This window comes from Sphaeroforma arctica (assembly GCF_001186125.1).
Source record: "Sphaeroforma arctica JP610 unplaced genomic scaffold supercont1.126, whole genome shotgun sequence".
Lineage (NCBI taxonomy): Eukaryota > Ichthyosporea > Ichthyophonida > Sphaeroforma > Sphaeroforma arctica.
Window position 1 is genome coordinate 52,271 of NW_014040432.1, and position 17,304 is coordinate 69,574.

General features: G+C 40.8%; 2 protein-coding genes across 2 annotated transcripts; both read left to right on the top strand.

Annotated features, from left to right (window-relative positions):
- Nucleotides 1-7,916: 7,916 nt before the first annotated feature.
- Nucleotides 7,917-8,168, top strand: SARC_02729 (hypothetical protein; the record flags this gene model as incomplete). The annotated part of the gene is made up of 1 exon (XM_014303495.1): nt 7,917-8,168. One exon carries the CDS (start codon nt 7,917-7,919, stop codon nt 8,166-8,168), a length of 252 nt encoding a protein of 83 aa, XP_014158970.1.
- A 1,678-nt stretch (nt 8,169-9,846) lies between these two features.
- On the top strand, nt 9,847-16,543 carry SARC_02730 (hypothetical protein). The gene is made up of 9 exons (XM_014303496.1): nt 9,847-10,006; nt 10,735-10,867; nt 11,515-11,673; nt 13,070-13,204; nt 13,617-13,794; nt 14,281-14,501; nt 14,896-15,045; nt 15,849-15,956; nt 16,199-16,543. The coding sequence occupies exons 1-9, from the start codon at nt 9,989-9,991 to the stop codon at nt 16,318-16,320; spliced, it is 1,224 nt and encodes a 407-aa protein (XP_014158971.1). The 5' UTR covers nt 9,847-9,988; the 3' UTR covers nt 16,321-16,543.
- Nucleotides 16,544-17,304: the final 761 nt, after the last annotated feature.

The following is a 17,304-nucleotide window of genomic DNA, read 5'->3' on the forward strand; positions in this document are numbered from 1 at the left end:
TACTATATATATATATATATTATATACTATATATATATATATATATATATATATATATATATATATATATATATATATCTATATATATTTATATACATATACATATACCTATACATACATGCATAAACACACATACGCACACATATACGCACATTCACACACCCACCCACCCACCCACAACACACACACACATACACACACACACACACACACACATATATATATATATGGCAAAAAGTACAAGTGCCCCCGGTGTATGTAATGTATGTGTAATAAGCGATGTAGAAGTTTCTACTTGTGAATTTTGGCTCACATGACTGGCAATGAGTATCATTGATACATAACTGATACAGCGCGTTATATATCCGTGCGCAGTACACGCTTCTACTTATAGAAAGTGCATTCTAATTCAATAGTATCAAATTAGCTCTGAAAGTGTAAATCCACGTGGTGCAGTATGATCTACTAGCCTGCACGCAAACTATCGCACCATTTACTTTCCTAAATATCAGCCACAGGAATTATACACAAGTCTCTCACATAGCTATGGCTAGTTTGTGTGTAGTATTTTACGAAAATGCTCCCATCCGGACGCATGTGCATGCAACAACTTCACGCGCATATACATAGACATAAAAGCTACACCATTATATACATAAGTATGTTCCATAGTCTTATTTCTCTACTCTTGGAAACTAAGCCGTCGAATGACCGTACGGGTGAAGGATCGAATCTGTACAAATAAAGCACAATCAGAGGTATTCTGATATATACGATGCCCCATGCACTACGACATCTATGCATACGACGGTAGGTATGTACATGAACTTGTTAGTATAAATACATACATAAATGGACGTGCATAGTGCTCCATATACTTGCTCACATTGAGATAACAATTCTATTGTAGATATAAGGGGTGATAAGGGTCAAGCGCCACGCGTGAAGCATACAACATCTAGTACATATTTGATCTCTGCGCGAAAGACATAGACATAGACATGCACTAAACAATTCAAGGTAGTGTGCACTGCGGCAAAAACGATATGGTCAGAATCACAGGAATCCATAATCATATGTACAGAATCAAAGGTAGTTATTATGTATAAACATTCATATACCTGCACAGATAAATGAACCTTCTTCTTGTTCGACCACTATATTATTGAGTTCGTTCGAGTACAAATACAAACGCATGTATCTGGATCAAACGTGTGAACAAACTAAAGGCAGGTACAACCACATGTGTTGCCAATCAAACTTGTGCCAAATATACAGAACACAGACAAATGTTCTCTGGGAAGCAAGCAAAAACTGTGTACGTCCTCTAGATACTCACAAGGGTTTATTCAAGGTCCTCGAACGTCCATAAACAGCATGATAATACGTATGTCCATAACTTCAAACACAAGACCACACACATATCATATATATACATACATACACACACACACACACATATATATATATATATATATGTACATATATGTATGCATCGTCATCTACAGACATACAGCTACATACGTACAAGAAAATAAATAAAGGGTCGCTCCCGTAGACCTGCATGCAGATACAGCACTTACGGGAGTATTCATACAGCCTTGCACATGTATACTTTGTTTAAATTATGATTCATTCTCAGTAGAAGAAGTCGAAAATTCGCCAGCCATACGACATACCAGTGGCGCATTCCCTCTTTTACAGGCCCAGTGCAAGGCAGTCCACTGGATAGTAAAACGACGAAAACTGGGTGTCAATAGATTGTTCACCTACTTATCACATCGATTGTACTGTTATGATCTAGCACAGATATGGGTATGTGTAGTGCTTGAGAAGATTCATTCATCTCATTATACCTGTTGTAGAGCCAAGTGCTAGTATTTGAAGTGTAGTGCTCTGTGATAACATGATATAACAATATAAAAACTGTATGTAGGTCAAGGGAACATATACAATTAAAGCCCAAAGACACACGCCGATTTCTAATTGACTGAAGCTCATTGGACCGAACGAGAGACTCAGTATCTTTTAAATATATTGGAGGAAAATACAGTGGGTCGCTTATGTTCCACATTCAAATATGGTAGCCGTATCACATGGCCACAACCTTGACCCATCCAACACATACCACATCTTGCCCCAACCGCATGTACTCCGACTCTCTTCAATGATATTGACAACCACTCATAGATGCAGCATACGATCCATTAAATATACGCGTGCAAGCTACAGGGTGCCAAACAACGAAATCTGAAGTACTGTTTGAACAGCATACTCCAACTTGCATGCTGTCACTTTCATACACACCGACTACATTTTTATACTTACGTGTTTTAATTTCATGCATGCAAACATTTTCATACCGTGTCTGTTCATTTACATCCATACCTGGTTCATGTGATGTTGAAAATTGACATCGACGCCGCCAGATATATACTTTTGCAGGCGGTGTGCGTCCCCCGTTGCTGCAGCCTCCAGTAGACCAAGCCCAGGTGCATTCGTGGCCATATTGCGCAAGTCTAAATTAAGTTGGTACTATGTAGACGCTGATTGATACTCTCCTGGTGTTTGTCCCTGCTGTATTAATAGGCCTACATCTAAAATACAATGAAATACCACCAAGACCCTCTGGATGAGGGTCGCGAGGAGAAAGTCATAGCGGAAATCGTAAATTTAGCAGCACAGCCTCCTAAACTATGAACGTTAGCAGTGACTCTAGAAACCCTATAACCCTACCACCCTCTCAAGTCGTTTAGTCGCTCAACTTCAAGAAGAGAGTCTCAGATGTAGGAGCCACATGAATCCTTGCCGGACCGAGCTGACATTTGACAGTACTGATATGACACTTGACACTTGCTACATCTTGTTTATTGAAGTAGGCAACTTTGACAAATAGAACCCGGCATACATGACCAGACCGTTCGTTGTGTTCCGTACGTGAGGTGCCATGGCTAGGTGTTCCTTCATTGGCTATTTTGCAAACTATTTCATCTTCGTACAGTCTTCCACCGGACATGTGATTTCGCCTTGGGGGTTGCCTTGCAATCGCTTGTACCCAATGATCTATCACCTCTTCCTTACGCATCAGTTTCTTCGGCGCGCTTCGTACTATTTAACAACGCTTCCCCCATCACAGAATCACTCGTATCTGGATACCCGTAGAGCTCTTCATCCGTCATATGGGATAGTGACAAAGTAGTTGTATCACTGTATCTGGCCAAAGAATGACTTCGGCACGCATCGTAGCACTACTATTTTTGGCTTTAAACATTGTATGCTTTACTAGCTGTCGTATAGTTGCTGTCGTATAGTTTGGCAATGTTTCATATCTGACTCTTTCTATATAGGCGTCAACGGTCAACCCAAGGACCGTACTACCTTCAATCGTCACTACATAAGTCAACCAAATCACAGACTTCTTTTGAGACTTTCCCCCCTCAGGCAACAATATATCCGAGTTTCTTCGTGCACGTACCGACATCGTCGATTTTACACGCAATATTGTCCATCACTGGATGTTGTATTTACCACGCTGCATATACTGCGCTGGGACAATACGGCGGTTTTGTGTCTATCGGTTTCATCTATGGTATACTGAGTAATGCCATTCGCATTATCAGTGATTATAATACATAGACTTCCACAAGGTGTATTGGCAAATCCTCTTCATAAGGCACGTTTGTTCAACCCTACATGCAGTATGTGTCGTACATGATATACGTTGTTGTTTCTATGTGAGGCACCTTTTGCCTTTTCCGCAAATATGTCGGAAGCCAGTCACCTATTCCGTACAAGTATACTATTTAACTTCTGGAACTTTTGCTCTAATGAGTCATATAACTTGAAACACGCTACACGATATGATCGCTTCATGTCTGGCGCAGATGAATAACTCTGGACTCTTTGAGAAATCATAAGATTTGTCTCTCCTTAAGTCTCAGGTGAAGCCCATCATAGTAATAGTAATGGAATTTCCACATATCGCCTAAACGATCGAATATGCGAGGTTTTAAACTCTTCAAATCAGCTCAAAAAAAAAATCGCGATATACTCATTTCTGTAACCGATTTTATTGACAATACAGCACAAGGAATATTCACACTATCGGCTCAACAACAAAGAACCATTATATTTTGCTTGTTATTCCCCGGTGAGATCGGAACAACTGGCACTGGCATTTTGTGTCAATCCTTCGAGAAAAACGACAGTTTTCTTCCCTGAGTGAGCATTCTCTAATTGGTGGAATGGAACCCAACTAATATTTCAAAAATCTTTGACTAATATTTAGGCTTATATCTGGCGTGTAAGATGCACTCACATGTGCAACAGCAACTTTTGAGATTGCCCTTACAGTGGATCGCAAAGTGGTTGTCATTCACCGTTTGTGAAAGCAAGACTGATTTATTGACAGCAATGGTAGTGTCTGTAAATTGTCAAGTGCCACACGATCCCTTTCCAGGCGACTTTAAACTAGCGTGCTACAAGCTGGTGCTAGAAGCAGAGGTGTATTTGTATGATTTTTTTAATAAACACCTTTTAAACATTGTTGGCTTTCCGTGCAAGCTCGTTCGAGTGTTGTTAGATGCAGTTTTTATACGAGACACGAATATGGATTGTACTACTGCGCTAATAAATTACCTATGAATATACGTGTTCGTGAGCTGTTAGAAGATCCGCGCTAACCGCCATCATAGCGTGAAGCATGGCAAGGCACCTGAACACTTCGTTTACAAAACATTGAGTATACACGCAATCACTATCGCTCTTTTTCACATTCTGTCGTTGTATTTAGCCATCACCACCAAAAAGTGTGCGACATGCTTTTTTGTGTGATTTGGAAGGCTATGTCTTTAACCATTTATACTACAGCAGGATACTACTGGGATATCTTGTGAAACATTCCCCAGAAAAGAAGACCACAGCCAAAATTTGTGATTGATTAAAAGTTATCTGAAACAAACCGTAGTGCACTGCGCCGCTTCGTCTTCTTCTCTACTCTTGTCTTATGAGATGCAGTGATGGGCAGAAGCCAGAAGGGCTGATGGCCTTCGGGCTTCGATAACTCATGAGACTTATATGACTCATGAAAGTTGAGAGACTGGAACTTTAAATCAGTCATATAAACTTGGTATTTTAAAAGTTTATTTTTCATGTACAGTACTGCACAGGTCACAAGTCGAAATAGTCTCCAAATAGAACACTTCATTCATAGCCCATATGTAGGACTCGAGAAAGGCAAAAGAGAGAAAGGGCTAAATGCGTATTTAGCTCTTGAGGCTTGAGGCTTGAGGCTGGAGTCTGGAGTCTGGAGTCTGGGGCCTTGGAGTCCTGGACTCACTCACTGACGAGAGGGAGAGACAATTTGTCGGAAGTCAAAGCCCACGAGTGGCACGAGTCCTCGACCAAGTTTTTCGTCCGAATTTCGATATTGTATTTTAACGCACATGCCATCATTATTTAAATTTTGAAAGAAAAAAAACTATCACGAAATTTCAGAGCCCACCAATAAATTCGGAGGATGGGAAAATCGTCATAGCAACTAATAAACAGAGACCAACCAACTTGTTATAAACTACTCGCAACAATATAATCGATAAGGTATCCTGTCGACAGACGGACAGAGTAATTTGTCTGCGACAGCTGAGCGAGGCATAGGGAAATAGGGACAAATTTATATATTTATCATACTCTCTATATTTATAGACAAGATATTATAAAAAAAAATAAACAACAAAAGGAAACTAGCTGGAATTGCCCGTGCTATATTCTGTATTAAATATAGTTTAAAAACGGTTTTTTATTCTCTCTCAATTTAAAACATCACGCAACAATCGCACCGAGATACATATGAGTATGATTAATCGGTGACAACGCTGAATCGCCAATGCTTGATGGCTTTTAAATTTTAATATATTATATAATCTCAAGCTCATTGTAATGTAAAAGTTTTATCTGTATTCAGTATTAACGTTGAGTTTAACTTTCAACGGTCATGCTTATTGTTCGGGTCTTGGAATCTCCGTACATATTTCAGACAGATATTTTTTTGTGATAGAGGGGGGCGATAAGGAACCTAAATTTCGCCAAGACAAGTGTTGGATGAAAAATAATAAGAGGTGCGTGTATTATACACATCTTGGCATTCCTCACCATAGCGGTAGCGAAAGTATAGCGAGCACACAATATACCCCGTTTAGTCTTATCCTTCCAGCTTCACATCCATCATGCTATTGCAACGCACCAATTCATCGGCGTCACGAAAGGGTTCTCGAGAAAGTCTGCTACCCACATCTAACGATGATTTGGCACGATTCACTGTACCTACAAGCAAAAAATCAAGTTGGAAGGGCGTGTTTGTCGCAGCTTTGTGCTTGACAGTACTCACCGGCCTTGCTTATTGGGCCCTATATAGTTCAGATAATCAAGGTTTGTTAATTGTGGAATATATTGCTAGTCCATTTGTTTGTATATCCATCCGGAGTGCGCTGTAATCACTGTATCATCAATGTCAAATATCATCTCGCACTAATGTAAATACTACACTGCTTCAGTTTTATTCAATCTCTAATGCACCTATGAAAACTGTTCATAGTTTGGCCGATCAGACTTTGTTGTATTTATCTGCGCATACTCTCTGCTTGTCATTGAAGATTGCGTTTAGTGTTGAAAAAAATGTAATAAACACTTGTCTCCTATATCAACAGAACTCAATGAATGGATGTCGGACTACTCAACTGTCAACTGTAGCAAAAACAAAGCGCATAAATTCTCATTATGTCAGACATGTAGTACTGGCGTACCTGCCACTATTCGCCAACCACAGGTACGTACAATTGTCAACGATTTAGGTGAGGGGCGTGTCTTAACAAGTTAACACATGAATGGCATCACATCGAGATAAAGATTATTAAGGCAGACAGTCCCTTTGGGTACAATTGGGATATATTATATATATATATGTCAGCAAATATATACACATGAACTATATTAAGCTATATATATATATATATATATATAATATATATATTATAATCCATATGTATATTTGCGTACCTGTGTACGCATGTACCTATCTTTATTTTATTGTAACACACATTTTTATGGTTATATATATATATATTGAAATACAACATATATACGCATATCATCATCTACACCGATCGTTGTGTCTCGGAAATATGAGTGCTAGAATGATTTATATTGGGTTTACCGGTCCGCCACTATGTTACACAATACTATGGCTACTTGCACATAGGTGTATACGCTCATACAAAATACAAACTGTTTGATATGCTACATATACGCATCGTAAAGATCACTACAGTATGTACTTTGATTTGAACTTCCTAAGGCTTGTACATATAAAATGATCTGTGCGATATTGCCGTCCAAGTCTGTTTTAATTGTACACAAGTACAAGCAACAATCAGTGTGAGCAGTTCATATATCACACAGAATTGTATGCCTTTGTAGTGCACAGAAATGTGTAGGTATATACATGCATAGGTAGACATGGATATATATATTTGTTTCACGCAGAATGTACCTATATATATACATATATATATATATATACATATATATATATACATATATATATATATATATATATATATATATATATATATATATATATATCTATATTATATAAAAATATATATATATATAAATATATATATATACATATATATATATATATATATCTATATTAATATAATATATATATATATATATATATATATATATATATATATATATGTATAATATATATATATAGGTATATTTATAGGTATATTTATATATATATATATATATGACTTCGTCCAAGATTTCACAAATTGGTCATACGTGGAGGATTAAGTATTTCTCGGGACACACTCTATATACATTTCTAAATTCTTCCGCACTGTATCTACATGAACAGCTACGAATTGGTCAAATCAGAGATAGAAGATAACAGCTATCAGCTTTCCGTGAAGTTGAACAGTGTAGAGATGTGTGTAATTGACCTAAGGCAAGAAGATACGCCCAAAAAGAAGAGAAAAGGCAAGGAGAACGTGCCCCGCTCCAACAAACCCAAACAGAACCAAAACAAGCAGCAAGCCAAGAAACAACAGCAGGCTAAGATTCCCAAGGAAAAGAAAACTCTGGAGAAGAAGATCAGATAAGCGGCCGACTTTGGTTTATTCATAGATAGACTTCAGACCGAGCCTGCATACATCAACTGCGGGGCACTTTTGATGTACCATATCTGTAGATAGTATAGATATATACAATATCCACGTTGTATATAAACAGCACATGTACATACCTATTTATACGAAGAGTGCGAGTAGACGATTCTGATATGGCTACAAGAGAGCTTGTGTTCTAGCGTCTGTGCTTGGTGCGTGTCACCATCATCAGCCGTTCGCCTGCCGTGCCATGGTGGATTTTGGGTTGTTTTGTTTATATATAAAAAAACAATAAACCTTGTTTTTTATTAAATGATCTTGGAAAGAGTGCGTGCACTTGCAGTCTAAGTTGTACTCATAATTTCTTTGCGTGTGGTTAAGGGAACAGTTCTTTCTCCGGTATGTTCACCTTCCAATTGAAGTATTTCACTGGTATCAGCAGATCTATGATGCATAACTAAACAAGCATATCTCGAACGCATGCTGCTAGTTCACAGCAAGCGCAGATAAGCATACGAAGCTGTCCAGACTTCGCAAACCCAACTCCAAGAATTTCTGTATGCTTTGTTGCACTCCATTCTCATTTACGCCTTGAATGAAATACGAGATATAGTGTCACATATTATTGTATTTCACATGTTCATGTCGCAATGAAAAACACGCAATCATATGATCAACTACAGGTTTGTACAGGCGTATCAGTTCCGACGTAACGCTGCAGAAAAAGCTATCGCCTTGAACGCACATATACATACTTCAGTACAATACTTTTCCCCAGTGACGCTAATATCTATAGACAATCATTCGATTCGCTTTTAAACGATAACGTAATAGTCTAAAACATAATTCCAAATGCCGGTTTGTAGTACTAGTAGCAACTTAATAGTACACCAAATTCCCTGGTTTGAACTGTCACAGGCGAGTATTAGACCGATTCGGTAATAAAGTATATCAAATAGCAGATGTTGTGACTGTATATTTTAGGACAGGGCCGTGGTATCAGATGCAGTAACTGTTCATTCCAGGGCAGCGTTGTATGAAATCCTAATCCCGTCGTATCTGCGAGGGAGAATTCTTTAAGCGCAAAAACGCAGCTACTGCCCCTTCTACGACTGCCCACTAAATAATATTTACATTTGGCATTACTGCTGCTATACCATTATCGACAGCTAAATAGTTGGGGTATTTTGTGAATGGAATGAATTTTTTTTAAGACAAGTATCCTTTCGGCTGCGGCGCATGCATGGGAAGCTTCGAGAAAATGTTGCGTTCTGTTGTATTTGAAGGGAATAGATAAAACTAAACACTCATTTACGCATTCATTTATGTCAGTCCAAGAACAAAAGATACGGTTCTCCCAGTGTAGACATGACCTCAACAGTCGGGTTTGATATCTAACAATCGCACGTTGTACTCGCCGTTGTATTGATCGATTGAATGTTTTAGTATAAAAAAATGGTCAACCCTAAAAATGCCTAGTTGCCGACAACCCTACTGCCTACAGCAACACCTTATAAGGCAAAACCCTACAACCCTACACATAATTTATATTTACATCTCTATATTTTTGTTTCATCATGCAGAAACTGAGGAATTCATGAATAGATATTGTCGCGTACATTGATGCGAAGATAAGCTACTCTTTTGTGTATAAATATAGTAATAAATGAGTATAAAGTGTGTGTTAGTTGTGCTTATTTTTAGCAATAGAACACTCTCGCACACGGATACTGACGTATTTCTATGCTGTTGCAACATATGAATAAGCACATGAGGAGGTTAGTACACTATCCAAGTGTAGACGCTACTCAGCCATGACTTTGTACACTTGGGTATGTACTTGGGGAACAAAAAATCACATACATATCAACGTATCTATTTAGATTGCCATTATAAATTTCATACAGACGCAAGACTCAATTCCGTCACACAAAACCTTGTTTACTAGCGTGTGCAATATCTGCAGATAGTCTACAGATAGTAATATCTGCAGATAGTCTACAGATAGTAATATCTGCAGATAGTCTACAGATAGTAATATCTGCAGAAAGTCTACAGATAGTATGTAATTGGTGCCATAGCACATCCAAACATCCGACACGAACGCGACGATCTTGATCTCTGATCTTAATTTTTTCATCCGGTGACCCCGTTAATTTGAATTTTAGTTGCCGAGAGTCAACTTCCTAGTCCTATCGCAACTTGCATACCGAATATATAGCCTGACACACACATGTTGTATTACAAACTTTGCACTTCTTCTACACCACTCACATAGGGCAAACATGTCAAATGTACTCGATGTTGAGCATAAACTCTTCTAATGCTTAAAACCTCACACATTACTTGCTGATAATCAAATACACTTGCTTGCTTGTTATTCAGTATGTAATCTCTGAAACACATTACAAACCTCTCATCGACGATCAATACTTTCCATGGACTTGGTGCTGAGTGATGTGCAATCCACTCATACGCCACACAAACTTCAGGCTGAAGATCAAGTCTATTTGCGCACTCATTGCAAAGTTTGCAACATACGCTCACACCCGGTTGCTAGGGACCGAACAGTTACGGACAACTGGGCATAAAGCATAGCGACGACAAGTTCACACCACAACGTGTCGAGGACTACACAGCTGACGGTATCACTCTGCTGACGGGAGGAGGCGGTCATACCTGCATACTCAAAGGTAAGATAGTGTGGTGTATGTCATTTGACGGTGGTACTCGTAGGAGGTCGACTTACTTGCATGCTCAAATTGTACAATACTTACGTACATGGTTTGGCGTAGTACAGGCATCTCTGTGCCTAGGTACGCGGGTTGTAGTTGTGATCAAGACAGTCGTTGTATGGCATGTGTTCATTCATAGCTCAAAGTTGAGTGGCGCCGCACGGTGACCTATGAGATCAATGCACTTCTACAGACCCACACATTGATGAAGTGGTTTTGTGTGACAATAGGTTCTGTGCGAATTGCATGTTCCCAATCATTACCTGCGATATATCTGTGTGTTGGAAGTAAGCAATCCTGCAAAATACAATATAACGCCGGAGTACTCACTCATCACATACGATACAAACAAACATCGCTCTACCAATTTCTATTGCCGCTGCTGCTGTATTCTGTGAGCTGACAACAACGGACATAGGCTTTCGCATCTTATAGCCACGTCCTTTGCGTGACGTGTGTGTATATCATTGTCAACTCGTGAGTGTATATCATTATCAACTGCCACGTCTCGAGGACACACAGAACCGCTAGTTCACTGCTACTATACAATGATATGACCACTCAACTCATCTGTCGGCGTATTATAACGTGCACTGGAACTGTAGCCAATGGAACTCTGGATGTGTGCGGCTGGAACAACCGAGGACAACTCGGACTTGGCCACACCAGAGATATAGACCATCTGCAACCAGTCTGTGGGAGCGATCTATGTGCAAAGTGGGTCTCCATTGCTTGTGGGTGGGCACACACCATCGGATTGACAGGTAGTGGCGTCGTTGTGTGCATGTATTTATAATTTCAGTTACGAGTGATACTTGATCACGAGTTCGTTCGTCGGTGTAGCTTCGTTAAGTTTGCTTGTATAAGTAGCATGTCTGTGATAAAGCGGGTTGGCATGGCTTGCGCCGGCACACCACAAGGGTAATAGGTAGTTGTGGTGCTTTCTAGGCTGTAAAAGATAAAATAAAGGTACACGTGGTTTGATTACACGTGTTGCTTTAAAGGCAGATACGTGCATACAGGCATCGATTTCAATTACACCTGATCGACAGCCAGCGGTGGAAACCTGTTGATTACGAGTTCGTTCATCTGTTTTGCGTGGTATTAAAGACTCACTGGTATTTGTAACCAGTCTGTGGCAACGACCTCTGCGTGACGTGGGTTAGCACTGCTTGGGGGTGGGCATACAATACTTGGCTGGCAGGTTACAGTTCTACTTCAGCCTGTATCATGCATTTGTATGAACTTAAGTATACGTGCTGCTTTCTAAGCAGGATACTGGATGCACATGTGAATCTATTGTGGACGTGGTGCTTTCTAGGCTGTAGCATGATTGTACGCATGAGGTCTATCACTTGGGCTTCTAGACTGGCAGTGATGTGCAAGTAGACATGTGTTTAACCGGCGGGCTGCATCTCGGCAGTGACATATCTGTAGTTATTTTCTCATTTATTCCAATTGCGTTACATTATCACTTGTGCTGCTCATTTAATCGCTGCCAGATCTGTGAAGGTGTGTGTAGCCGTTACCGAATTGAGCTGTGTACAATGTTTAGGGTAATGTGCGCGAGAGGGTTTGCGCATGTCGGCGGTGGTCCGAGGAAGGTCAAATCTGTTGACGTTGCGCACTTTTCGATGATAGTTCTACGAGACTATGGTATCCGGATTCTCAGATTATCACCCATATCGGAATACACATGATTAAAGGCTAAAGGCAAAGCTGCATATATATAGTAGATCACCTCTTTGAGTACATTACCCTTCTCCATAGGGCTGCTTGTATTTACTCTATAGGGTTTTGGTCCGAATAATAAGCGTTTTGCTGCTGTAATAGGCGGGGACGGGACGTGGGACTTTCACTTTCACAACATACATCCAAGAAGACGCATTTAAGAAGTTTGGTGTGCAGTATTCAGATGGCTCTGGCATCACTATGTGAGTGTGTGTTAAGTTGGATATGAAGTGGTTGGCGTGGTGTTACTGCTAGTCGTGCACATGTGCAGGGTATCGACCGGAGAAAAAAACAAAACAGAGAGCGACTACAGCCAATTCGTATATGTGGAGACAAGGATGTAAGCCAGTTACATGCATTTTCTCCAGTTCACGTGTTTTAGTTTTAGTCCGGCTATACTTATTGCCCATACTTATGCTTATCAATCAGATTTGGGTGAAGTGTATGCCTGGGGCTGCAATAGATACGGCCAGTTAGGGCTGGGCGAGGCGGCCAAGGGTGCACCCACGACTGCTACAACTGTCCCGCTGGCATCAAGCAAACCGCTTCACGTTCCACTACAGAGTATGTGTTGTGCACGTAGCTTGCAGCAGTAAAAGTGTCCGTTGATGCCATTCCCACTCGACACATGAAGGGAGTTGTTGTGTATCCCAGTTGTCGGCTGAAATTTCAGTGGTACAGTTTATGTGTATATGTAATTGTGGACGTCGATAACTGGTCGATGTTGCTTGGCAACGCACTTGTGTGGCTATGGACCTTTTTGTGATGGACATCCGGAGGCGCATGATATAGCAAGCCTGAACAACGTCGGCATAGAGTATCCATACTGGGCTTTGTGTTTCTGCAAAGTTCTGCAGGGTGTATGTAGATACTTCAACCGAATCATGCGGATCTCCATTGCATTGCCGCCCAGGCGTAGGCTGTTGGCAGCTGTTGGCAGGCGCAGACTAACCATCCAACTGATCTATCTATGCAGGCGAGGACGATGTCGATCCAGTCACAAGCATCGCTGCCGGGCTAAGGCACACATGTGTGTGCACTAAGAGTGGGAGAGTATATGCGTGGGGTAGCGGGCGCCACGGACAGCTGGGCCTAGGCAGTCAAACACTCAAGACGGGTGTACCGGCTCACGTGCCCATGCCGAATGGAGATTGGTGTGTGCGGGTGTTGTGGTGGTGGGTGCGTGAGAAGGACAGTCAGTTGTCTGTGTAGTCGTAGAGTATGTTTAAACTAGCGTTCATTTGTGTACCACATTCACATGGTTTTGGCAACGAGACATTGATGTGCAGGGTAGTGCAGGAGAGGTTAGGTCTAACGAACCACAACTTTACACAGATGTGCTTTTTAATACATCTTTTTTTGGGGGGGATAAATACCGGTGTATATACGTCTGGACAAGTGTGGTATCGGCTTCTTCACAGAATTGTAGTCCATACAAAGCACTCAAGTTGACTACGCGCGATACTGAGTCCGTTTATTTTCTGATGTTCTGGGTCCTGAAGCCGAGTCAATTTCTCCTCTCTAACCTTAGTGCTCAGGCCTTGTATCAAAATCCAATACGTTGTCGTCCGAAGTCAGGGTTGGCAGTGCATACAGTAATCCTGCCAATGAACTTTTTTCTGATGGCATCCCACGTGCAGTGCGGTACAGGTAGCTGCAGGTCAATACCACACACTCATTCGCACCGCTTCTGGTCGTGTGTACGCCTTTGGAAGCAACAAACACGGTCAGATTTGCCCCGACACGAAGACCGAGTGTCACTTTGTCTATACCCCCACACTCATCGGAAACTTGAACTTGGAGTCATCCGGAATACCACTGGTTGTGGACTGTGGATGGTCGCATAACTTTCTAATGAGTGGTGAGTCTATTTTCAGTATGTTTTTATATGCGTGTTTGTATACACATACACATATGTGTATACATGGTACTATGAGCCTGTGTGCCTACTACTTCTAAGCTACGGTGTTGAACAAGTGTAGTATCCATCGGCTTGTGTTATATATATGCACTATAATCAGCACGATTTCATACTGAAAACCAATGACCTTCGACCGTATGCTTCCCAGTTCATCTGGGCAGCCTTTGTTTCTTAAGCTTGTGAAAGGCACGCGCCTCTCCTCATCGCAATGACTTGCTTAGTTCCACGAGATGCTCAACGCGAGAGCACTGGTTCATTTTTTATCAGTCCATGCAATGTGAAGTCAAGCTACCTGCAGTATAATAGCGGTCAACGACATTATATTATCACTCAGGTCTTAAAGAAGTGTACGCCTGGGGTAGGAATGCATATGGCCAGTTGGGAATCGGGACCACTGATGCGAGCGAGGAATCCGTTTCTAACGCCGTATTGCGCAATGTCGAGCAGCTGTCCTGCGGAAGCGAGCACACTCTTGCGCTGCTGAGTATGTCTGGAGTTTGATACCATTTTATATGCACTGTCTGAACTATTCTTATGTATGGTTTGCTGCTTTGGGGTTTGGCTTCATGTTTGTACTGATGAATTTCCCCGAGACTGTGTTCGGTGTGCACTCTGAATTTGGTCGAAGATTAGATATAGTGACCTGTTCGGCACTATATATCATTCCTGTGGCCGGTGATTAGTGTTGCCGACAAAGGGACGCATGATCAAGCGAATACTCCCAAATCAGTGCTCAGCAACGACAGGGACACATTTATAAACTGAAAGTTTAAGCTACAGCGTGCATATTGGGTCATATCAGTGTAAACCCAAAATCCAATGAAGAGGTTTTAGGGTCGGAGATGGTAGTAACAAACGGCTCAAACTATTATTGAATGAACAAGGCCAAGAGTTCAAGTGACGAGGACACAAAAAATTGCATCGAAGTGCGGGCGATGAGCTCGAGCAAAGCTTGTTTCTTCACAACAGACAAATAATCTAAGAGACTGAGGCCAGCACACATATCGCATTCGTGATAGTGTGTGGCTAGGACAGTGCTCTGTGTATCTGCTTACAAACGTGATCATGTGGGTATGGTTTCCCAAAACATAATCACGTGCCCTCATATCCTATGGTTTGCATTGTCGACGGACACGCCTCCTACCACCATAGTAAATACTAAGCACCAACTACCATCATAAACCCAGTACAGTCTGTAGAGATGGCTGCTGAGCCGGAGCGCTATGTATGTATGTGCACTTTTATCACTCTCACCTGTCTACTTGCATTGGATGCCAACGCGTACAGCTGATAAAACTTGTATAACATGGGGATGGAATGAGCACGGGCCATGTGGGCACGGAGGCACCGACAACATCCTCTCACCAACGCCGTTGCAGCTGCTTTCGGATGATGGTGAGTGACTTTGTCTGTTTTACATCGCAAAATACAAGTTTTCTGTGAATCTATGTACGAATACAGGACTGAGACGAATGTGAGTACAGACGCACTAGTTGGGTCTGTTGCATCTACGCTTCTAACCTTCTGGGTGTCTTATGTCACATGGTTTGATCGCCCAACTCCACTTAATAGTTCACGCCCATCCAGCTCGTCAGCGTTTCTTAACGTAAGAACATGATTGTTTGGCTACACCACAGGGATTGCTACACAGGCGGAGTGCCTAATCGTGGGGACAGGCTATGGCCATAGTATGGCTGTGTTCAGCATCAAAAACCCAGTTCAGCAGATGAGAAACAGGAAGCAGGATAATTTTGAATAGCAGAATGAACTGACCTTAGAATTAATTCTGTATCAGGATAATCAGCAAGATAAGAGGCGCAATTGAGTCGCACAGCAGCTGTTGGAAGCGGCAGTTATATTTTGGCGTAACTTAAGATTTAGTTTAAAGGATATCTAAGACATGACAGATCAAATACACGCAACCTACAAGACTAAATATATATTCGTCGAAGTTGCATAGATTCATTAAAACCCCCTTTTTGGTTGATATATTTGATGAAGCTTCGGCCTTGCAGACATTCTTTGAAAGGTTCAATATGTCTTCTGGTTCCGCTGAGCTGTAGGCTATCAAAATAGAGTCAACGCCAGGTAATTGGGCATCAGAGGAAAGGTCCCATTCAGCTTCCGTTAAAATCATGTCTGTGTATTTATCCCTAAATCGGAATGCATGACGGGCTTATTAGGAATGTACTTCACTTACAAACTTATTTTGCTGCGTTCATGTGTAACTTTTTTAATGTATGTAGCAGGGTCGGGAGTCAAACCCCTGCGTCGGTTTTCTAAGACAATCCAATCAAATCTCGTTGATATTAACACCTTCAGATCAAAGCGGTCACAAAGTGCGTAAATGTTCTGCATACTATGGGAAGACTGTCAGATATAAAGTATGAATATAGCGAAGAATCATCATCATCGAATAGCAACGGAATCCGGTTAAGGCTTCACTATGTTATGTTAAAAAATCGCGACAGGAAATGTAGTATTCACACAATCGCATTCCAGTTGATTGCTACATTTTATATAAATGACATAGAGACAATTCATATTCAAGATCTGTCTCTATGTCATTTATACTCGTAGTTCATACTCGAGGGATGTTTACATGTCAAAGCTTATTGTCCCAGCGAATGTTAATGTTGGTGAACGTTCCTTTATATCTACATATATATATATACATATATAATATATATATATATATATATATATATATATATATATATATATATAATATATATATATATAA